Source organism: Lissotriton helveticus, chromosome 7, assembly GCF_964261635.1.
Source record: "Lissotriton helveticus chromosome 7, aLisHel1.1, whole genome shotgun sequence".
In the NCBI taxonomy this organism is placed as follows: Eukaryota; Metazoa; Chordata; class Amphibia; order Caudata; family Salamandridae; genus Lissotriton; species Lissotriton helveticus.
Window position 1 is genome coordinate 735,225,946 of NC_136068.1, and position 24,801 is coordinate 735,250,746.

Sequence of the window (24,801 nt, forward strand, 5' to 3'; positions counted from 1 at the left end):
CACAGAGTGCTGTACATCACTGCCCGCCAAGAGACTAGGACTGGACTAATTACGGCCAATAACGAACTATCCTTTCTCCCAAGAAAACACTTTTCACCCGTCGCTTCAGCTTCCACAGAGGGCCCTTTCACATGAAGGGAATGGCAGAGTTTACTCTCTTCTTGGCGCTGCGTAGTTTGTTTAAAGAGCTTTACTTACAAGAAAACCCTCTCTCGGGGTCTCTTTACTGGAAACCCTTTACCATTTCATGCTGCCCCAGAATAGTGCTGCACAATCTGAAAAGCGAAGGCACACTTGAACGTCAATAAAATCACTGAGTTAATATCGGGTGATAAATAAATCTGTCGTCAAAGTTTAAATTTTCAGACAAATGATTTCTTAATGATGTGCTGGCACAAAGAAAGGCGCAAGTCTACCAGGGCCTCGGCGCACTGCTGCATTGCAAAGGTTTCACGTTACCAAGAGGCTCCAAAGAATGATGGGTTAATTTCGAAAAGCAACCAAACGCCGACAATGATTTTGAAGACCAACTTACTTACCGACAGTAATTTTATTTCTGGTGGAATACTGCTCTTCCCAAGAATCCGTCTCTGAACCATGCTAACGAGACCGCATTCGAAAACAAGTATTTGCAATGCAATAGGCCTCGTATTTGCGAGACTTATAGCAACTGCTTTTGCAAGTATAAAAGCGGGCGCCGTGATCAAAGAAAGCACGGCGCCTGTGCATATAAAAGTTATGCGCATAGCGGCCGCCATGGTATTAAAAAAAAAGTTTGTTAGATTTATCTTAATTGGCAAAAAAAAATCCCAGCAGTAAAAAAACAAGCAGTGTAGTATGGGTGCAGAACCACAGGCTGTCACTAGGTGTCCAGTGGGACCTCTTCTGGCCACATATGGAACTGCACCCTCCAACTTGGCCAAGCAAAGGATATGGCGCAGTGGTGAGAGCTGCCTGCTGGGGATCTGTTTTCGAGTCTGAATTCAGCCTGATTGAGAAATGTCCCCCGCACAGGAAAGCAGTGTCGTGAGCAAAACAGCAGTGGCTTGGGAGGGGCTGGAGGGGAGGTAGGTAGGGGCCTAGAGCAGCGTTGTTGGAGGGGTGAGACGGAAGCATAGGGTGCAGGGTGGAAGCACCATTGATGGGACAGGGGAAAAGCAACACGAGGGTGCTGCAGGCAGCAACACAGAGAACAGATTGGAGGGGGGGGGCTAAAGAAGAAATTGTACCTCAATCACAACCGAAGCAGCGGACGGGCACTAATTAAGTTCAATCAATCTATGTTTGGTCCATGCCCCACAGAAAGGAACAGATGTGATGCTTGGCCTGCGCTAGGGAATTTGGAGGCAAAAGAAGAGCGACACTGAAGCTAACAATTAGTAAGCAATGGGCGGGCTCCAAACCCTTTATTGTAAACAATAACATCTCGTGAGAGCGCATGCACGGTCACAGGCTCGAAATAAAAAGAGTGCAGTTAGTGAAGACTAATATCTATGCCAAGAGGCTTAGAAGAACTGCCTAAGAAAATTATGATTTCTGTTCCAGTTGAGCATTCTAACAATACTGCTCAGCAAAGTAATATACGGACAACCATGTATGCAGCGTGACAGATCACCTCCACTGGAACACCACAACTTAAGGCAGAAGTAGCTGCCTTCCCTGCTTGCTGATCCCGCCCTAATGGCAATGGGATGGTGCTTATCCCTCAACTTGTAATGCAATCTCACTACTGAAGAAATTCATGTTGAAATAAATTGCTTCTCTACAATCTTACTCCACAATTTCCCACAAAACACTACAAAAATACTTCATTACGGTACAGAACATTGTTCAGGGCTCCCTTAGACCAAGCCTGCACCACCTCTCTTCGTTCAACAAATAAGGAAAATGAAAAATTATGGCATAGACACTATGTGATCCAGATTAAATTCTGAGACAATCTTCGGCACAAAATAGGAATTGATCGTTATTATCCTGTCCTTCAAAAAACAGTTCAAGGGGGAAAAGCAGAGGGCACTCCAAGCCAGATTCCAAGATAGCTACGACCTTAAGATATTCATCACAGCCCTGGCTTCTGGTCCATGCTGGAGGTCAGTGACTGCAGGAGATTCGGTTCTCCTTCTTGGCACCTTGTGTGTCTGTCCCAACTCGGGTCCCTGTATTGTGCACAAGGGACATCTGACAAGAAGGGTAGATGGTGGCCGATTTACTAAGTTTTGTGGTTTGATCGGGTGCACAGCCCCCAGGATCTGTGCTTCTGAGGACGGGTGGGCACATCTCTTGCAGAACTCAGGACCTAATAGCAGAGAGCAGAGATCTCAGAGGTTGGAAGATCATTCCCATACAACAGTTACCTTCCTGAGGATGATGGGGGAACATCTGGTGAATGAGGCCTAGCCCATGATGTCTTGAATTTTGGAGCTACCGGCTCAAACTATGGAGTCCAAGCTGAAAACGATGATTCAGAACTTTATTTTAAGAGCGTGGTCATAGGTGGAGATTCAGAGACATTTATCACAGTGTTACAAGTCTTTAGCTTGCCCAACAGATACTCTGCGAAGGGGGTTGGGGTGGTGGCATGGAGAGGTGGGAGCACATGCTGTGGGGACAGTTCTTGTGGAGCTGTAGGAACAAACAGCAGAAACTGATTACACACACCTCTTCCAGATTGAAGGACTTGACAATTATAGACTTCAGTATCCACATATTTTCAGAATTGAGGGACAACCTCGAAACATGGACAATATTTTCAGAGGATTAAAAAGAAACTTCTGTATATGGGATTTGAGGCATCCTAGTGGTTCCCCACTTGTTTAAAAGTCAAGGATGTGGAGAAAACCTTTCTGTTCTCGAAACCCAAGACCGCTCAGGACTTCCTGCAGGCTAAAATGACAGAAGGTTTGGGTTTATCTGCATAGATCTATTGGGCATGGCTTTACACATTTTTTTTAAACATAATTTCATGAGAAATGTATTTGTGGTAGAGACCGGCTCTGGGTTTCATCTTCACAAGTAGGCCAGAAAGTTTGCAATTTCAGCTGTTATTTGTTTAGATGTTGTAACACCTACATATTTTGTCTACAAGTGGTGCTTTAAACATGGTATATTTTTCTCTTCCTCCTCACTCCCCCTTTTCAGCTTCATCAGGTAAGTTTTTCTGAATCTGTTGGTCATTCTGGGATGTCAAACAGAGAATATTGGTTGTATCATGTAGTGCCCAAGGTGAGGATATATAAAAAGATGTTTAATTATTGAGCTACAGTGTTTGGACAGAGTCTATTTAATAAAAAAGTATTTAATTATAAAGGAGGAGAAGCAGGTAAAGCCTGCAACGTACTTACCTTTTGGCTGAGGCAAGAGTTACCCGCTTTGCACCCTTTCCTCTTACGCTTCATGATACCTTCAAAAGAGAGATTACAGAGTTATCCGCTCTGCATCTTTTCCTCTCACGCTGCTCCTGGGCCTTTTGCCTGAATTACCACATTCGGGGGATTCGAGAAGGATTTTTATGCCATCCTCTTCGAACCTTGATATGTTATTAGCTTGAGTCTTCACTGCAACACTTGATTTTTCACCACAGGGTGCCGTCTCTACTTCCTTGCTTTTACTGAACAGGTTACGGGCCCTACCGGGTCGGAAGTATCACCGGCGGACCGACCTTTTTCCCTAGAAACCGCCGATTTTGAGCCCGGAGGATTCGCAGAAGCGATGAAACACGTGTCGGCTGGCTGCTTTTTTGTGAAAGAAAATTAAAGAACTCCATTGGACTAATACTGCGCAGGAGATACCTTTATTTCTGTTACCTTTGTTTGCTTTACTTCTGTATATTTATCTATATACAATGTTTTGACTTTACATGTGTGTGCATAGGGTATTCCTGCTTTGAATGTTTTGCTTAATCAGCAGTGCTGGTTAACTCTTTGAGTGGTTATAAGGGTTTTTCCACTCACCCAGTTGCACCACCTACCTGTAGCACCCCCACAATTTCTTATGCGTCCACTTACGGCAGAGCGCCTAGGTCTTCTCTGACACAAGCATGTGCCCTGGAGCTATCTGTTACAGAAGAGCCCGTGGCCCCCTTTGGTTATACCAAGGTGCCTCAAAGCTCAGAAAGCAGATGTAGCTCATTTCACTATCGGTAATAAGGCCCCGCAAGCACAGTTCAGTAAACTACTAGAAGATAATGGCTTCGTATTGATATCTACAGAGAGAGTAATGGCGCAAGTTATCGCCTGTGTATTTTCATCCGTGCCACGACCCATTCTGCATATTACTCAGCAAAACTGGGCTGCGCAGGAGCTAGTTTTCTCTTTACCGTTCACATCTCCCTTCATCCCCCACCTCACGTGTAGAGAAGTCATTTAAGCCGAGCACTTATTCATCGCGACACCACTCCCTTTTCCTGCCGTTGCTTTGGATTTCAAAACAACGTGATTCACGAAGTGTCGAACGGATTCCCGCTCTCAGCACGCACACGCGGGCCGGAAGGAGGGAGGGCAACCCCGCCTGGCATGGCTTCGGGGGCACGAGCAGCATACAAGGCTGCGGTGGGAATCCGGAAGCGTGGCTGTTTCCTTGGGAAACGCGGGTGACAGAAGGGGCACCTGACGTGGAAATGCTGCTAGGCGTGATTCGCTGCGGCGCGAGAGGGCAGATGAACGAAAGGCCCACGTTAACTGCAAAAATACCACTGGGACTTGCTTAAGTGCAGCTTGCAGGTTCTCAAAATAGGGAGTCATCCAGACAACTATCACGGAAGGCCATGTTAATATTTCGCGTTGACATTTACTGATATTCTCTCCATTACCTCCTCGTCCTGTCTCCCCGTCCCATTCCTGATACGTGAGCAGCTAGTCTGCTCCACAGAAACCCCTACCCAGCTGCGCTGTTTGCACTTCCCCCTATGATGATGTCACCATCACGTGACTATATAGGGGGAAGTGCCACAAACAACATCCTGTTCTTTTTTTTCTGCGTTCCCGTGGACCGCGTTCCTGGCTGTGCTGTTGGGTCTACTCTCGAGGTGAGTTCCCTGCTGTTTTTAGTGTGGTCGGCGGCGTGCTTTAGCGGCCGTCTTTTCCTTTTCATTTTTGCTTCCCCCAGGCTGTTTTATTTCTGCGCGGCTCGCGTTAGCGGCCGTCTCCGTGTTGGGGGCTTCATTTGTCCACGCGGCTCGCGTTAGCGGCCGTCTGTGGTCTGGGGGCACTGTTTGTTTACGCGGTTCGCGTTAGCGGCCGTTTTCTGTGCTTTTCCTTACCTGGCTCTAGTTGGCCTGCTCCAGCGGCCGTCCCCGGTTTTTCTTCGGTCCTTTTTCGCCCTGCTTTAGCGGGCTGGGGCTCTGCTGGTGCTGCTGGTGTGGCGCTCCTATTTTTTTTTTTGTGTGCTTTGGGGGCGTGTGGTCTGCTGATTGGGCTGTTTTATGCCGGCCCATTGCATTACCTGCCACAGGTGTTCGGGTCCTCGTCCTGTATTTAAGGGGTCCTTCTTGGATGTTTTTTTGTCCTTGTTTTTGCCTGTTGGTGTGGTTTTTGGACTTGCGCTTTCATGGATGCTGCGGCTTCTTCTTCTGCGTCCCCTCTGGATGCCCTGCGCCTCCTTGTTGGTGAGGCAGTGGCTGCTGCTTTCCTGGCCAGGGATGCGGCTGCTCCTCCTCCCAAGAGACCTCGTGTTTCTGTGGATCCCCAGGCTGACGCTGAAGATGACTTGGGTCCTGAGGGAGATGAGGGTGTGCGTGGCCGTTTTGTTCAGGGTGCTGAGCTCTCTGACCTATTCGCACATGTTCGGTCCAACTTGGGGTTCTCTCCTCCTGCCGCTGATGTCTTGGAGGATGACTTCTTCACGCAATATGTCCAGCCTGCTCCGGATTCTTTGCCTTTGCACAGTGCTATTCGCAAGGTGTTGTCACACGAATGGCAGGAGGTGGATAAGTCTGCTTTTCCTCGTTTCCTGTCTCGGCGTTACCCTCTTGAGGGTTTTTCTGCTGAGTTTCCTCAGGCTGTGAAGGTGGATAATTTGATGGCTGGCCCAAGGTTTGGTCGTTTCTGAGGACGCCCTGCCGGCGGATGCTGTGGATAAGCGTATTGAGGGTGCTGTGAAGCGTTCTTATGCTGCTTCCAATTTTTCCGTCCGTGCGACTGCCTATTCTAACTATATGGTTCAGTCGCTCCTTAAGGATTTCCAGTCCCTGTCGGTTTTGCTGCAGGACGGTGAGGATGCCACTCCTCTTTTGTCTTTGATGGAACAGCAGGTTCGGTACCTGTCGGATATTTCTTTTGACAATTTGGGGGCGGCGGCGGCTGCTTCTGGTGCTTCCATCGCTGCACGTCGTCATATTTGGATGCGTTCCTGGAAGGCGGACTCTTCTCAGAAGTCGGTCCTCCTTAAGTTGCCTTTTGAAGGTTCCAAGGTTTTCGGTCCTCGGTTGGAGGATTTAGTCAAGCAATCTGCGGAGAATCGCAAGCTGGTGGCTCCTGTCCGCCCCCCTTCCCGGGGTCGTGGGTTTGGTTACCGTCGCGCCTTTGGGCCTCCTGCTCGTGGTGCTTCTCAGCCCTTTCGTGGCAGGGGTCGTGGCCGGGGGGCCCCTGGAAGTGCCAAGCCCCGGGCCGCTGCTGGTGTTGCCGCCGCCGCTTCCTCCTCTTCTCAATGACTGTCTGCCTTTGCCGGTTGGTGGTCGCCTTCAGTCCTTCCGTGCCCAGTGGTTGTCGGTTCCGGATGCCTGGGCGGTTCAGACTGTTTCAGAGGGTTACCGGCTCGAGTTTTCCTCTCCTCCACCTCCGGGTTTTGTTCGGACCCCTCTGCCCAGTCTTCCTCTGCGGAGAGCTGCTTTGTTGGCCGGCGTACGGATCCTGTTGGAGAAGCGGGCGATTGTGGAGGTGCCTCCGCTGGAGAGGGGCATGGGGTGCTACTCCATTCTCTTTCTGGTTTCCAAGAAGGACACTTCGGATCTTCGACCTGTCTTGGATCTGAAGCGGGTCAATCGCTTCGTGATCCATCGTCCTTTCAAGATGGTTACTCTCCAGTCCATCCTGCCTCTGGTCCTTCCGGGTGGCTTCCTGGCGTCGCTGGACCTGATGGATGCCTATCTTCATGTTCCCGTCCATCCGGACGACCAGGGTTTCCTCCGGTTTGCTGTGGGGAGCCGGCATTATCAGTTCCGGGTGCTCCCTTTCGGCCTTTCATCGGCACCCAGGGTTTTCACCAAGCTGTTGGCCCCTCTGGTGGGTATTCTACATTCCATGGGACTGGTGGTTTTTCCTTACCTGGATGACTGGCTGATTGTCTCTCCTTCTTTTTCGCAGGCTCTGTTGGATGTGGACCAGGTGTGTTTTCTGCTGGGGTCCTTTGGGTTCCTTATCAACCACAGGAAGTCCTCCCTGGTGCCCTCCCAGTCCCTGAAGTTCCTGGGGGCTCTCTTCCGTATGGACATGGACATGGTTTTTCTCTCACAGGAGCGCCAGTTGACTTTGTTTCGTCACCTTTCCTGGCTTCTGTCCCAGTCCCGGGTGTCTGCCCGTCTCTGGTTGCGGAGTCAGGGGGAGATGGCGTCCACTCTGCATCTCCTTCCTTGGTCCAGGCTGCATCTCTACCCCCTGTTGCATCATGTCCTGTCTCACTGGGATCCTGCCTCCTTGGACTACGAGACTCTCATCCCTGTCACTCCGGGGATTCGGGCGGATCTCCAGTGGTGGTTGTCCCCTCTGTCTCTGTCCCGGGGGTTCGATCTTCTTCCTCCCCTGTCTGTGGTCGTTTTGTCCACGGATGCCAGTGCTCTGGGGTGGGGTGCCGTTCTGGGTGCCTCCTCGGCTCAGGGTCGGTGGTCCGGCTTCGAGTCTCTCCAGTCGTCGAACTGGAAGGAGCTGCGGGCTGTCTGGTTGGCTCTTCTTTGGTTCGCTCCTCTCCTCCGGGGTCGGGCGGTCTCTGTGCAGACCGACAATCAGGTGGTTCGTGCTTATGTGAATCACCAGGGAGGCATGTGTCGTGCCCTGTTTCTCCTTTCCCGGAAGATCGGCCTGTGGGCCGAATCGAATCTCTTGTCTCTGACGGCGGTCTATCTTCCGGGGACGGAGAATGGGCCTGCGGACTCGTTGAGCCGGGTGTTCCCGTCCTCAGTGTCCCTCTGTCTGTCTCCGGGCCTGTTCGATCTGATTGTCCTCAGGTTCGGCCTTCCTTGGCTGGATCTTTTTGCCTCGGAGGAGTCCGCCCTTCTTCCTCGGTTTTGCAGCATCGTTCCCTCTCCGATGGCGTGGGCCTCCGATGCTTTCTCGATTCCTTGGTCGGAGGGTCTGCTGTTTGCCTTCCCTCCGTTTGCCTTAATTCCGAGGGTCCTCCGGAAGATTCGTTGGGATCGGGCGGAGGTTCTCCTGGTTGTGCCAGAGTGGTCTCGGCGGTCTTGGTTCCCCCTTCTGTTGACCTTTTCTGTTCGCCCTCATTGGCGGTTTCCCCTGTGTCCCTCCCCTCTGAGGGTTCCTCTTCTGAGCCTTGCCTCTCTGCGCCGCCTCCGGCTGGGGGTTTGGCACTTGAGAGGTTGAGTTTGCTGGATCTCGGGTGCTCGGTTGAGGTTGCCCATTGTCTTCAGCTTTCTCGGCGTCCTTCCACTTTGAAGTCGTATGCCCGTCACTGGAAGAATTTCTCTTCTTGGTGCCTTGGGAAGGGTCTCTCTTCTGCCTCCTGTGACGCTGTGAGGGTCTTGGACTTCCTACGGGATGGGTTCCTCCTGGGTCTTGCTGTTTCTTCCCTGCGGGCTCAGTGGGCTGCCGTTCTTGCCTTTCGGGGTTCTTCAGTTGCCTCTGTCTCCCCGTTGGTGGCTCGCCTTCTGCGGAGTTTCTTGCTTCAGCGTCCTGTCTCCCGTTCTCCTGTGCCTCCTTGGGATCTTCCCCTGGTTCTGCGGGCTTTGACGGGTCCTCCTTTCGAGCCTTTGGACTCCGTGGCCCTGAAGTTCCTTTCTGCTAAGGTTATTTTCCTGGTGGCCATTACTTCTGGCAGACGGGTTGGTGAGATCGGGGCGCTGATGGCCTCCCCGCCTTTCTTGCGTTTTTGCGAGGATAAGGTGATTCTCCGTCCGAGTCAGTTTTTTCTCCCTAAGGTGGTGTCTTCCTTTCACTGTCAGGAGGATATTGTTCTCCCTGTGTTTTTTCCGGCCCCTGCCTCTCCTGAGGAGGTGCTCCTTCATTCTTTGGATGTGTTGCGGGCTCTCCGCATCTACTTGGAGCGTACGGCTGCTTTCAGGAAGGTTGATTCCCTCTTTGTCACCTATGGCCTCTCGGGGCTGGGGCTGCGTCCTTCCTTGTCCACTTTGTCTCGGTGGGTCCGGGGTGCTGTGGTTTCCTCTTACGACTCTGCCAGCTGTCCTCTGCCTTCCTCTGTTCAGGGTCGGTCGACCCGGAGCGTTTCGTCCTCCTGGGCCATGTTCAAGGGGGCATCCTTGAGGGACATTTGCAATGCTGCCACGTGGGCTTCTCCCCATACTTTTGTTTCCCATTACCGGCTTCAGTTGGGGATGGCGGCCTCTGCTGCTTTTGGGGCTAGTGTCCTTTCTGCGGTGCATGATGTTTGAAATGTACTGTTTTCCATGGATTAAATGGACCTGTTTGTTTTCTCAAACCTGTGTGGTCTGTTTTTTTCTGGCAATCACCGTGTGCTTGGGTATGGGCTCACGTATCAGGAATGGGACGGGGAGACAGGACGAGGAGGTAATGCCCGGTTACTCACCGGTAATATCCATTACTCCGAGTCCTGGTCTCCCCGTCCCATTCCTGAGCCCTTCCCTCCCTCCCTGGTTTGGGTTTTTTTGTTTGGGTGATTGTCTGTGTTTTTCGTTCTGGGTATCTTTGGTATTTTCAGGATGTTGTTTGTGGCACTTCCCCCTATATAGTCACGTGATGGTGACATCATCATAGGGGGAAGTGCAAACAGCGCAGCTGGGTAGGGGTTTCTGTGGAGCAGACTAGCTGCTCACGTATCAGGAATGGGACGGGGAGACCAGGACTCGGAGTAATGGATATTACCGGTGAGTAACCGGGCATTGTAGAGCGCCTCGTTAGAGACAGGATGGGCTGTTTGGTATCAGGCGCTTAATACATAATTTTAAATTATTCATTTGGTCATTTTGAGAAGCTGACTGAACAAAACCATCACTAGTGAGATTACTGACCCTTCGGGAAGACGCAGGCACGAGTGTACAGATTGTATCTATATTAGGGGTGGAGGTTGGGAGGGGGAGGAGCATGATTATATCAGTAGGCTGGTAAACTGCAACATTTCAAAGTTACAACGTACCTTTGGACAAATCTCCAGAATACATCATTTATGATGCAAGCCTTACTTGATCAACTGGAGTATTGTATTGTATTTGCATTTATATAGCGATTACTACCCCCGACGAGGCGTCAAAGTGCTTTTTCGGCGAGTAGCACGCTACTCCGGGACCCATAGAGGATTAGTGTTTAATTAGTATAGTGAAACATGCAAAGACATTATAAATGGTGGATAGGTTAGTCCGTTATAAGTTAGTCAGTTATTTGGATTCAGATTTTTAAAGATAGCAGAATCTTGAAGCACGCTACTCTAGAAACCCATAAAGGATTAGTGCTGAATTAGTATGGTGAAATACGAAAGTAATTTGAGTGGTGGATATTAGTCAGTTATTTGGAGTGAGAAGAGTAGCGGAGGGATAAAAGGGAAGAAAGGTTTGCGTTCATGTAGGACCTGTTACCCCTGATGGGTGTTGAAGCGCTTTTCTAGCGAGTAGGATGCTACTCTGGAACCCATAAAGGGTTAGTGTTGAAAAAATTTGTATAGTGAAGTATGAAGTAATTTGAGTGGTTGATATGTTATTCAGTTATTTGGATAGAGAAGGGTAGGTTGCGGGATAGAAGAGGGAAAGAGGTTTGTATTTATATTGTGCTTGCTACCCCTTGATGGGGTTTTGAGGCGCTTCATTGGCGAGTAGCACGCTACTCTGGAACCCATAAAGGATTAGTGATGAATTAGTATAGTGGAATATGGAAATTCAGAAGTAACCATGTTAATTTGTTATATTGATTGAAAAGGATAGTGGAGGGACAGAAGAGTGAGTTTTTTCTTTTTCCTTTTTTTGAGGTCATAGCAGTGGGAAGAGGCTTTTGGATATGTAAAAGGATTTTTTGGGGGGAAGAGTTTATAAAGGTTTGTTTTGGGGGACCAGTATAGTAAAAATAGGTGTCAGATGATGCAAGGAGGGGCAGAGTAGCAGATGGTCTAGAAAGGGTTATTTTGGGGATCATATTAGTGGTATGGGGTTTGGGATTAATGAGAGAGAGGATGGTTTTTGAGCCCCCTCTGTAGAAGGAGCAACAAAAGAACCACTAAATGATGGGGACTGTAAGCACCCCATGGATTTTGCAATGTTTGTGTCCTTTTTCATCTTCTCTAAAGAAGGGTCTACCAGGGGACCAAAGAGATGCTCTATGTCAAAAGGTAAGTTTAAAATATAAGCCTATACTTTGGGTTTAAATCCTGAAATCCTAAGCCAGGCGTGCCTTCGTAGCAAGACACTGGTGTTGATTGCACGAGTTGCTTTATCAACTGCATCTAGAGCACATCTAATTGGTGTGTTTGAAATTAACTTCCCTTCCTGAAGTAAGTCATACGCCTAAGCCTTTTGTTCATCTGGTAGAAATTGGAGCAATTCGTAGTGTGCTCTGTCATATCTATCTAGAAAAGCCTGGGTATTGGCAATACGCCAATTATTGGCTGCCTTCGCAGCTATTCTCTTTCCGGAGGCATCTATTAGTAGATTCTTATCAGGAGGAGGGGCATCTCCTAATGTTTGTGAGTTTGCCCGCTTATGGGCATTGGAAACTACTCAGGAATCTAATGGTAACTGACCTCTGATATAAACTGGGTCTGTTGGTGCTGGTTTATACTTTTTATCCACCCTTGCAAGAATTTGTGCAAAGACCGGATCTTTAAAAATGTTGTCCGCATGTTTTAGCATACCCTTAAGCATGGGTAGTGTGTGAGTGGATCTTTGGGAAGAGCTTAATGTCTCAAAGAGAAAATCCTCCTCAATGGATTCTTTATGAAGCTTAACTCCATGATATTTAGCAGCCCTATTTTTTTTAGATCTATGTACCCTATGTTATCATCAGGTGGAGAGGGTTTTGTAGGGTATAAATCTGGATGATGGTCTGTCTCTGGATCTATATTATAATCGTTCCATGGATCAGGACAATCATCATCTACCCAAATCCCCATCATCCTGGTTGTCAGGTGATTCTGGTGAATTTGTGGGTGTTATTAATGAGTGGAGGAGAAATAAAAGGAGGTGAGGGATGTGTACTAAAATTTTTCCTCTTAAGAGGAACGTGGTTAACTGCCACTGCTTCTGATGTACGTTTTAATGGCAATTTCGTCTAAATATTTCCAGTTTTAGGATTGATGACCAGTTCCTTCTGTTTTAGGTCTGGGTTTGAAGGTGGAGCATCGAAACAAGGCTCCTTTGATGGAGTAGGAGGCGTTTTATCTTACGGTGCCAATATTTTCAGAGCTGAGATTTTCGGATCCCAGGATTGTTTTAGTTTCGGTACCAAAGGAGTTGAGTTAAGTCCGAAAAGTGTTTCTGTTTCGATGCAGATTTCGGCTTGGTGCCCGAATGGGGTCGACTCGATCCAGAGCCAGAAAGCTTTGATATTTGTTACAGTGCCGGGCCCGAAGATGGGGATCTGAAACATGTCCTTGATGCCTACCTTGGCCCGAAGGTAGAGGAAGTCCTGCGGCCTTTTTCTTGGGCAGTGCTGGTGTTTGAGGCAGGGATGGCTCAGTACTCACGGTACACTGAACCTGCGGAATCTCCTCGCCCATGTCAGAGTCCGCTTCTGACATGATAATGGGCTCCTCTTCTTCCTCGGCACCTTGCCCGTCATCGACATTGTGCTCGGAATCTTCTCCGAAGAGATCCGGAATGGAGCCTCTGTGGTGTTGTTGCATTTCGCGACGTCGAGCCAGACGGTCAAGGAGCCTCTTTTTGGCTCGGAAAGATTTGCATGCATTGCAGTCTTGTTCGTCGTACTCCGGGGAGAGGCACAAGTTGCAAACTTTGTGCGGGTCCATGTGTGGGTACTTAGCGTGGCACCGAGGACAGAATTTGGAGTCCATTCCATCAACTGCAAAAAGTTTCGGTTAGGCCCAACGGCCTGCCACGAAGTTTCCCGATCGAAAGAGTCTTTTTGTGAAAGCGATATATAAGGAGATTGGAAAACACGATGGAATAACGATACCGGTGAGGGTGAGTGAATTGTGCACAGAGGGGAACCTGAAGAACAGCTTCGAACCGGAGCGCAGCAATATACGTCCGAAACCGATGGCAGAAAAAAAACAATCTAACAATGGAGTTGATGCCAATGCGCACTATCACCGAAAGGAGGAGTCACTTAAAGACTGAAAGCCCATCCCAAGTTCGCCACTATTTTAATGAAAATGGAACTTACACACTGGGCTAGTTACCCTCTTGATGTTGAGCTTGAGGCTTGATCTCAGGCTACCTGCCATGGGTTCTCTCCGGGAATTGTATTCATAAAAAGAAAATCGATCACCAATGCGATTCAACTATTGCCTCCATGTCCTTCAAGTGTATAACAAATAAGAAACGCAATGCAAATTCACTACTGAGGTGGGCAGTGTGTTTTTCCCACTGTACACCACTGCCTCCGATAAATCCAGGACAGTACTCCGAGCAAGATGAAATGACCTATGCAATAGCTTTATGTCTTAAGAATGAGCCATGTCAGGTATCCCGGGGGAGAATCATTTGGTAATAATATGGTGCTGGTGCAAAGATAATGTTAGAACCGACTAAACAATCTACATCATTCACCACGATATCCTTCATGAGCATTTACAGAAGTGAGAGATCAGAAGGGCATTTATCTAGCACAATTTGTTTAAAAAGGATGCAGTCTACCTCCCTCCCTACACTTCACATTCACTCCTGATTACATGTAGAGTCATCTCTGGATTTTGATTCTTTCCAAGTGTCGCGATTACCTGTTTGCAGGCATGTAGGGAAGTTAGTGTCAGAGACCATAACTTGACACGTTTCCCTGTTGTGCCTGCGAGACCTGTGTACACTACATATCCCAGAAGGCAGTGGTGGGGTAAAAGAAAAGCAAATCAGGTTACCAGAGCAAAATGGAGTGTTCGATATAAGCCCCGCCTCTTCCAGCGGACGGCGCTTGACAATTTGGCCAGACCGAGTAGCGGAAGGTGATTCCCCGCTGGATTCTCTCGGTGTTTCTGAAGAGAGACTCGGCGTCTCTATTCCCCGCCTTATTCCCGGGAGCTTTTAAGCTCAAAACCTTTGACCTTTATCTGAGTGTTTACGTAACCGGCAGCGCTTTGTTTGGTACAATCGTTGTCTGACGGCTTTTGTTGTTTGATTCTGCCCGCACTTTGAAGAAGTGTTTGCCCGCCTCGCTGCATTTCCCCGGCGCCACCGACAGGTATTGAGAGCTTTTCCCCTGGAGAGTGGAAGACGGCGCCTGGAGGTGCTCTCCTCTCGGGGATTAGTTTGTGTTATTTCTATTCATTTTCCTTTGCAAAGGGTGCTGGTACTTGAAGGCGATTGTGGCCCATGTCAGCATTTTCTAAACTTTTGGAATCTTATCAGGAGAGTTCAGTTCATGTTGCAAGAGGTCTCCGTTTGTCGACCTACTGTTTAAGAATGCCAATAATTCTTGGAAATAGATAACGATATTCCGCTTCTATTTTGATGTGAATTAAGCCACACAATAGGAGGTTATATGTTCGAGACATTGGAGCATAAAGTACTGTATTCTATATTTAGTTCCTTGGTATTGCTATCCGCTATATCCCTCCTGACTGTAGAAGCACAAGTATATTTGGGGCTTCTCCAAGGAGGATTACAAGCAGAGTCCGGTTGAAATAGGTACATCACGGTCTGCTTGAATGTATATAAATGCCATTTAGTATTTTGATGGAGGAATGCATGCGGTGTCTCTCACTGTCTTCTCACCTTTTTTCTTACATATAGAACCTCTCCAAAGACGATAGGAGAACTATTCTAGGACAGACCCTTGAAGTGCAAGACGTTTATTATTTTGCCCCCTTCCCTTTTTCCCTGGGGTACTTCTTTCTTCCTACTCTGATATCATCCTGAGTGGTAGGGGAAGTGATCGGGGGAAAAGGGAGGATTCTCTTCACGGCATCGCTCCTGCTGGCTGCTGCAGACGAGGTTAGTGGCGATTACTTGTCTTGTGCTGCTGACAAGCACGACACTAAGAGAATTTTGGTTAGACTTTCAGTCATTGGGTGCCTTTACCCCATGATTGACTTTCTTTATAACTCCATAACTCATTGTGCACAAAACCTATTGAGGCTGAGCGGGCAAAATCAACCGGGGCAAGAGTGAGGACTTGAGTTGGTACAATCAGAACCTCGATGGCAATTAATTGGCTAACCTAGATGCTAGTAAGACTGAGAAAATGTTAGTTTGAAGCTCCCAAATATTTACACCCCGAAATTCTTGTGGACATCTCAGACATCTCTCACATAACAGCAGATTAAAAATGTGGAAATTTTACTGGATTCCAAGTTGTTATTAGTAAAACAAATTAATAGGTATGCTAATTCAGGACTGAAAAGGTGGGAGTGGGGACAAGGAGCTGGATATAGGTCCAGTGGCTTGAGCTCCAGAATAGTAGAGAAGTCACTAAGGGCAATCACTGTTTCTGAGACAAGAGTTGGATAAGGGTCATTTTAGAGAAATGGAACAAACTCAGAGAGACTTCTACTTGATGACCTCACATGCCCGAAGGATGTCATGCTTCATCATGGGGCAGTGCTCCTCATTGGGATGGGGCTGCAATGCCCTACGGGTCCCCCAAAAGGTCACTTTGTCAGAGATCTTTTTGTGATCTAGCGGTATGGTGTGTGCAGGTCAGACTGCAGTGTTATGTGAGAAGTGACAATTAAAATGACTAGAGGGTATCTTAGGTAGACCAATTTAATGAGGGAGATCCATCTGTCATGGTTTAAAAAACTAAACAGGTTAGTGCTGCTCGAGGGTAGTCATGGCCCTCAGTAGCTAAACAAGAGTAGTGTTTATTTTTTTTTTAAAGGATGGGGTCTACATGTTTCACATTATAGTGTGGTCTCAGGAGGAGATCCTTAGTGCTTCTTCAGGACCATGAGGGAGTGGTTTAGGTAATGGGAAAGAGAAAAGGGTGAAACTGTGGCCTTATTGAATCAAGTAGTGCCACTTGAAGGACCCAAGCAGTGCATCCCCTGTAAGGGTCTGTGTTTGAATTCATGGTCACAACTTCAAATCCAAGCAGGCCTTCATCCTTCTGAGGTCGATAAAATGAGTACCATTGAGTCAGATAACAATTAACATCTGTTATTCAGCGCAAAGATACCCTTCTGGGTGAACGTGCGCATTACAAATACACGTTATATTATGTTACTATTCCAATCATCCTGCAAAACTGCCCCCACAAATCTGCAAGCACTCTCCATTTTCTTATTAGAATCGAACAAATTGAGATTATCCCCAGACATCGGCCCACACCAGCCGGCTATAATAGCTCTGAACTGAAGCACAAGTTACTTACCTTCGGTAACAATATATCTGTAAGAGACATTAGTTAGTGATAGTTTCCTTACTTTAGAATTACCCCCAGGCGTCAGACTGGATCCGGAAAGTTTTCGTCAGCAGTACACCTGCGCGTCGGTAGGCGTCGTCGTGCGGCTCAGCGTACATCGTTGGCGTCATAGTCGCCGAGATGACGTCGCTGGAGCTACTTAGACGCGCCCATGCCCGCTGACGTCAGTTCTGTACACGACATTCGGCCCCAGGAAAGCAGAGCCATGCAAGATACTGACCACTGGTGCATCGAAACTAGGGCCCTGAAAGGGATGACCTTAACCCTAGAAATCAGTTTGCAGAACAGGGAGGATGAGTGGGGCGGTAAGGAATCTATCACTAACTAATGTCTTACAGATCTATCGTTACAGAAGTTAAGTAACTTGTGCATCTGAAAGACACGTTAGTGATAGATTCCTTACCTTAAAATAGATACCCCAGCAATACCAACCGCGGTGGTGGGTCTGCGAACCAACACCACACCAAAAAGTCACGGAGAACAGAACGGCCAAAGAAGCCGTGTCTCGGGACTCGACTGTCAGGGCAATAATGCTTAGGAAAAGTGTGCAGCTAGGCCCAAGTAGCAACCTGACAGATGTCTTGCAGAGGGACACCACGTCCCAATGCAGTAGTAGCTGCTGTCCCTGGTAGAATAGGGCGCGCAACCCCACCAGAGGTTCCTTTTTAGCCAGAGAATAACAGGCCTTGATACACAAGACAACCCAGCGGGAGATAGTCCACTTGTGTACCGCCCCGCCTTTCTTCGCGCCTACGTAGCCAACAAAGAGATGGTCATCCACCCAGAACTGTTGTGGTCAATTCAGGTAGAATGAGAGCCACGTTTTGAGTCCAGACAGTGGAGCCTCTCTGGAAGGGTGCGGAAAGAAAGTGGACAAGGTGATAGTTTGCCCGATGTGGAAGGCAGTGACAACCTTTAGCAAGAAGGAAGGACGAGTGCGAAGCACAACCTTATCCGGATGAACCGACAGAAAAGGAGGCTTACAGTAAAGAGCCTGGAGCTCACTCACACGCCTAGCGGAGGTGATGGCAACCAGGAAAGCAGTTTTCAAAGTTAATAAACGAAGAGGACAGTTGTGAAGTGGCTCAAAAGGAGCACACATCCAAAAGGTAAGAAAAAGTAAGAACCAGATTCAAGTCCCACAGAGTCATCACAGATGCAATAGGAGGGAAAACGTGGGTAATGCCTTTGAGAAATCTATTTACAACAGGAGACTTGAAAAGAGAGGGCTGATCAAGGAGCCTGAAAAAGGCCGAACTTGTAGAAAGGTAGCCCTTAGTAGTACCCAGAGCAGAGCCCTGCTGGACCAGTGAAAGAAGGAACAAAAGAACTTCTGAAAGAGGGGCAGAAAGAGGATCCACAGCCTTTGCTGTGCACCATGCCACAAATTTGTCCACCTGCAGGTGTATACCGATTTAGTGGAGGGACGCCTGGCTGCCAGAATGATATCACAGACTTCAGGTGGCAAGTCAAATGGAATCAACTGTTGCCGCTCAATCTCCACGCATGTAGGTGGAGGCTGGGCAGGTTCGGGTGGAGGACCATCCCCTGCTGCTGCGACAGAAGATCCTCCTGAAGAGGCAGTCGGATTGGTGGATCCATGCTCATACTGAGTAGCTCGGGATACCAAACTCTTCGAGCCAAGTACGGGGCCACAAGAATGACGTGGGCCAGGTCGCGCCTGATCTTCTTCAGCACTCCGAGTAGAAGTGGTATAGGCGGAAAGGTGTACACTAGACCGCAGCTCCACTGTGACGAAAAGCGTCGCCGAGCGAGTGCCGCCTTGGAAAGTCCAACACGCAGAAGTGACGACATTGCGCGTTCTCTTCGGTGGCGAAAAGATCTAACCAAGCATCTCCCCGCTGTTGAAAGAGGCCTTGCACCACCTTTGAATGAAGACGCCATTCATGATCCATCATGCACCTGCGGCTGAGTTCGTCCACCCTGGCGTTCAAAGAACCTGCCAGGTGTTGAACCGTCAAGGAAATGCCTTGCGGTTCCAGCCATGTCCAGCGACGCAGATCCTCCTGACATAGGGTCCACAACCCCACCCCGGGCCGTTGCAATACCACATGGCGGTGGTGTTGTCTGCACTACTCTCCCCTTGACAGAGGGAAGGAATGCTTTCAGTGCAAGTAGGATCACCCGGAGCTCCACAAGGTTGATATGGAGCCTGGACTCCGCCAGAGACTTCTGATCTCCGCCTCTCCCATGTTGCTGCCTCATCCCAGGAGGGACACATCTGTCACCACTGTGTGCTCCGGTTGGGGAAGGGAGAGTGATCTGCCGCTGACCCAATGTTGGTTCGTGAGCGACCACTGCAACTGTTGCGCAGTGCCCTCCGAGATCTGGACGTACTCGGAAAGGTCCACTTGATGCTGTGCCCACTGGAACTTCAGGTCCCACTGCAGAGCCAGCATATGCCATCTGGCATGATTGGTCAGCAGGATGCAGGAGGCCATGAGGCCCAGCAGCCTCAAGGTCATCCTGACCGAAACCAAGGACAAGGGCCGAAAGATCGGAATCATAGCCCGAATGTCCCGGGCTGGCTGTATGAGAGGATAAACCCGAAACTGCGCCATGTCCAGACCGCTCCGATAAAGAGAAGCTTCTGAGAGGAAATCAGGTGCGACTTCGGCCCGTTGATGGGGAACCCCAGCAAATGCAGGAGGCCGGCCGTAGTCTGGAGGTGGGGAACGACTGCCTGGGCGAGCCTGCCTTCAACAAACAGTCATTGAGATAGGGGAAGACTGAAACCCCTGATCTGCGCAGATGAGCTGCGACCACCACCATCACTTTTCTGATCACCCAAGGGGCGCTGGTAAGGCCAAAGGGGAGCTCGGTGAACTGAAAGTGCTCGTGGCCTACCGTGAACCGTAGGTAACGCCGGTGGGACGGCATGACGGGGATATGAAAATAAGCGTCCTGTAAGTCCAACGCCACCATCCAGTCTTGAGGGTCTAGGGCAGACAAGATCTGAGCAAGTGTGAGCATTTTGAACTTCTCCTTCCGAAGGAAGCGATTGACGTTCCGATGGTCTAAGATCGGACTATCTGCAAAACCCACCAGTCCGAGGTAATGGTACGCCAGTGGGGGAGGTGATGGCGTATCCTGCCACCCACTGGAGTTTGGTGGGCCTGAAACACTGGACTAGGAAGTTTTGGAGACAGTGGAGGCAGGGGAGGTGGTGGACTGACCCGCCCGCTGGCCTCATGACCCACCTCCGGGGGTCCCACGTCCACAGCTGCGCTGAGACTGTTGCTGCGCAGGCCTTTGGCTCTAAAATGAAAGTATTTGGGTGCCCCTTCCTTGGCCACGAAAGGAGCAAAAAGCAGAAGCGGAAGGAGTGCGCATGGCCGAAAGGCCCAAGGACTTGGCCGTAGCCCGTGAGTCCTTAAAACGCTACAACGCACTGTCTGCTTTGTCACCAAAAAGTAGAGTGCCATCGAAGGGCATGTCCATCAGAGTGTTATGGATATCCCTAGAAAAAACAGATGTCCTCAGCCAGGCGTGGTGGCGTATCGCGAGTGTCGTGGAAATCTACCCCGCCCAGCGAGTCGGCGATGTCAAGGCCAATAGGAATTGTGAACTTGGCCGCGTCTCTACCCTCCGCAATAGTTAGGGAGAGCACCATCTGGGCCGCCTCCCGAAACTGAGGCAGCACCTGCGCAAACGTGTCCCACACAGAATGGGAATAACGGCCCAAGAGGCATGCGGTAGTCACAGACTGCAGCCCTGAAAAAATGATCTTCCCAAACTGTTCCAGTTTCTTGGATTCCCTGTCCGGAGGTGCGGAAGGGAATGGGCTTGGGGGCGCAGAGGCGTGGACGACCAAGCTCTCAGAGGTTGGGTGTTGGGAGAGGAAAATGGGGTAGCCCGAGGCCGGGCGATGGGCCACGTTCTTATCCACAGGAGCCCCTGTGTTGGGCCTGGACCAGGTGGCCAAAAGAACGCCCAAAAGTGCGTCATTAAAGGGCAGCATCGGCTCCGTAGAGGAAGACACTGGCCAGAGTACTTATGTCAGGAGGTTAGTCCTGACAGTCACTGTAGGGAGATCGAGGTGGAGAGCCTCTGCTGCTCTATTCAACACCAGAGAGTATGTACCACCTTCGTTTGAAGCCACGGTAGAAGGAGACAGTGTGCCAGGTTCTGGAGAAAAATCCAAGTCACCTGCATCCTCCAAATCCTCTTCCCAATTCGGGTCTAACTTGCAGTGGGCTGCGAGAGGGTCCTCAGACCCCTCCCAGTCCTCCCGGGCGCGGAGCCGACTCCCAAGCCTCCAGCAACTTTCGGGACCGCTCTCGCAAAGTTTTCGGAACCATGGCCCAGCATTCGGGGCACAACTCGGAGTCGTGGTCGTGGTCCAGGCAGTAGAGACACTAACGGTGCGGGTCCATCACCGACATTGTGCGGGGTCAAGCCGCGCAAGACTTAAAACCGGGCACCCCTATACACTAGGAGTCGAAGACTCAAAAAACTCCCAAAAATAACCCAGTCAAAGAGTGACTGGGGGTACAGCTCTCTCCGGATCTGCTCTTGCTGGCACGAAAAAGTAAGAACTGACGTCCGCACGCGTGGGTGCCTTCTAAGTAGCTCCAGCAACGTCATCTCGGCGACTACATTGCCAACAACGTATGCTGAGCCGCACGACGACGCCTACCGACGCGCAGAGGTACTGCTGATGAAAACATTCCGGATCCAGTCTGACACCTGGGGGTAATTCTAAGGTAAGGAATCTATCACTAACGTGTCTCTTTCAGATTCACCAGAGCAAAGAGTTACCTTCAAGTCCCTTTGTACTGTACATAGTGCACAACTGTAAAAGGTCTTTGCAGTGGCGTAAGACAAAATTATGGGGCCCTATGCATAATGGGCTCAGTGGGGGCCCACTGACCACTCTCCCCAATTCTGCAGGGGCCAGCTTGGTAAAGCAGAGTGGCTTTTCCATGATAACTATTTCTTATTCCACGCCATTGCACGCATTCTGCAAGGCATGCAATAGCATGGCTTAGAGGGTGAGGGGGTCCCTTCCAAAACAAGAAACTATGGGGTTTCTCTGCATCCCAGGGAGTGTGGGGGTCTCCTTTAGGCTCCTGGCTCTTTCCCTCATCTACAGGAAATTTAGGAACGATTGTCTCAGATGCAGTCTCCTTTCAAATGGCCATCTCAGAGCTGAAATTCCGTAATGGAATATTAGAAGATCAACCTTCTCTGTCCAGCCAGCAGAGCTTTGGAACTCTTTTGGGTCGCACCAGGAATCTGGCCCTTAATGCGGGTTATGCTCATCGGGCCTTCAGTAAAGAGGAAGGTATGGCTGTTCCCATTCACCCAATTTAACCACTGTGGACAATTGTCTGCACGAGCGAACCTGTATCGCACAACGCGTACCATCCACTTTACTCTTGTGCTGTTAACCAGTAAGAGCTTGCCGGAAGAAATGGATGTTTCCAGTGCTTAATTTGAGCCGGTGGCTGCTGAAGAGGGCCATTGGCACTCATTTGTGGGGACGTGGACTTTTTATTTTCCTTCACTGGCATTTTCTGAGAGCAAGAGAGGGGAAAACACACAAACGGGGAAAAAAGAGAATGACGAAAAAAAAGTCACTGTGGGAGAAAGTCAGAACCTGTAAAATGGAGATAAAGGTGCAGGTGTGTTCATCAATGGATTAAAGAGGCATGAGGTGGATTTTAGACTACCAGCCTTGGTATTCAGCACGGTGGCATTCAATGGCGTCGGTAGCAGGTTTCGGAGCAGTGCTTTGGACACTAGCACTCATTTAACAAATAGTGTTCCCAGTTTTAAGATTTATTTTTTTAACATTTCCTTATGTATTTATCCATGTTCATTTCTGGGCCATCTAATTGGTTATTATCCACATTTATTTCAATTTGTTGATAATTAATGGAGTCATAAAATTGTATATTTCCATATTTAACTAATAAACATGCACTCAAACTTTGATGCCCGTCACATTTGAGCAAATTAAGTAGTTAAATAGAACAAAACACTATACCCCAGATAAATATTAGCATCATACTACAAATATATGTTAACATAGGCCTGTATTTAAGGGACTATCATCCAATTCTTAACTCCCCAAGCTATTTATCTGCTCAGCGGTTGGCCTGGAATTCATAAAGGACAGCATGTAAAGTCTATCACAAAAGGACACGTTTCTGCATTTTTCCGACTTACAGACAGTAAACACACTGGTTTCCGACTGTATTTATCTGTAAAAACGAAAAACTCGGAGCCCTATATACAAATTAAGCACCGTTTACTCTTGAGTTACTGGCAGTGATGACAAACATTCAAAGACGCAAACCAAAAAAGCGCAACACGCATGAACCTCTTATCAGACTGCATGTATCAGAATACTCGTCCCTGTACCGGTATGTGATTGTCTCTTGCTGCAGCATTATTAAAGAGCATCTCTGGGCCTCATGCAGAGCAGCATCGCACAGTACCTTCTTGGCAACGCTGTACTTCTCCTTCACCAGGTTCTACACAGCTCCCCAGGGCTGTGACCTTCCACCGCCTCTGCTTGAGCTGCACAAATTGGTAGCTAATCTATGGCCTGCGTGCACCTCTGGCCTCATGCATGCCATCTACACTTAATAGTAGCAAGATGCTCCACCCTTGCACGCAAGAACGAATACCTTCTTATCCACACACGCAGGCTTCCAAAAACAAGGCAGAGGTTGGAAGCCAAACCACTGGCAGTAATGGAGTATTTAAATAACAGCGACAATACCAGTCTTTCCTATTTCGTCTACTTCTTTGCCCCCCTCCCCACCCCTGCTTCATGATCACCACACAATCTCTGGGGAGGGGGAAAACTGAAGAACACACTATGACAGAGACACACAAGGATTAAAGTCCACATTTGTAAAGCGCACAATCACCCGTAAGGGTCTCTAGGCGCTGGGGACCGTCGGGAAGATTAAGCGAGCTATTGCCCAGAGTCACATGGTGCTGGGCTAACCTGCCGCCGGAGCCGGGGATCGAACCGGGGTCCCCAGATTCCAGCGTCAGTCGCCCTGGCCGCGGCGCCACACCTCTCCAAGGGTAACAAATAAGCAGCTTTCTTTACAGATTGCTCAATCGTGCCACATCACAAACGGACAAGGCCTTGATTTAGTAGCATGATATACGTGCACAAATAGGATTTTAAAACTATTTTCCAACAAGATTCTCTCCAGTTTTTTACTAAACCCTTTGGAAAATAACGCTTGTACATGTAAATAGCACAAGGGCAAGCACCTATAAACCAGGCATCGCGTTTTTAGCCGCAAAATGGAATTTATGCCCGAAACAGAATTAGCGCTTAAATGTTAGGACAGATAAGCCCACCTAGCAACACTAGCACCAGAGGGACACATTCTGTTGTACTTACAGTGAGTTTGGTCTGGCCACTTTGATTACTTCCAGGTCAGGTTCACTTGAGTGGATGTGGTTCAGGTTCTGCGTCGGAGCGCTATTTGAGTTCACAGAACTGTTTGCATTCGACGAAACTACCGATTCAGCACTTGAATTAATACTGTTCCTCTTCTCCTCTACAAAAGAAAATACAAAAAGACCTATTATAATAGCTGCTATTGCTTTAGTGTTGCCAACCTCCTAGAAGAGAACTAGCCATAACTGAAAGACCTCATAAAATCCATCCTCGCTCACTCCCAGTACTTTCCCGAACTATCCATATACAAAGTCTGAGCAATCTTACAATTTTACCAGTTGCAGTTCTTCTCGAATCTTTACTCATTTAAGCTGTTTATACGAAAAATGTCATGTTGCTAATTGTGTCACAGAAACAATGAAAAGCAGGATGCAAATGTTGGCGCATTTTAAAGGTTGTTTTGAATGAAAGAGGATGGTCTAAGGATGAGAAAGTTATCATAGAGGTCATGCGTCCCCAAATTTGAATGGGGTACTAAGTTAGACGGTTTAAGAGACTTTTTATTTTTACATCTTCTGGCACGTGTATAATGTGCTCCTGTCATTTTATCCCGTCAGAGTGTGTTTCCTGCTCGCTCCCACCCCATAAAAAGATGCCCTTAAGATGACCTGTTGCAACTCTGCTGGCTGTATTTTGACTTAAGATAAGCAAATGCCAAAGGTAAAAGTTGACTTAAAGACAATGTTA

The 24,801-nt window shown here is 48.7% G+C and overlaps 1 protein-coding gene across 4 annotated transcripts in view; it reads right to left on the bottom strand.

The window, feature by feature from the left end:
• The window catches only part of ARHGAP26 (Rho GTPase activating protein 26), a 2,444,655-nt gene that overhangs the window by 592,308 nt on the left and 1,827,546 nt on the right, over window positions 1-24,801 (bottom strand). For all 4 annotated transcript variants that reach the window (XR_013598661.1, XM_078653061.1, XM_078653060.1 and 1 more), the window contains exon 20: window positions 24,055-24,214. Coding sequence is in view for 3 of the 4 variants with exons in the window: in XM_078653061.1 (XP_078509187.1) it covers window positions 24,055-24,214 (160 nt within the window). In the remaining variant the exon portion in view is untranslated. The remainder of the gene's footprint in view (window positions 1-24,054; window positions 24,215-24,801) is intronic.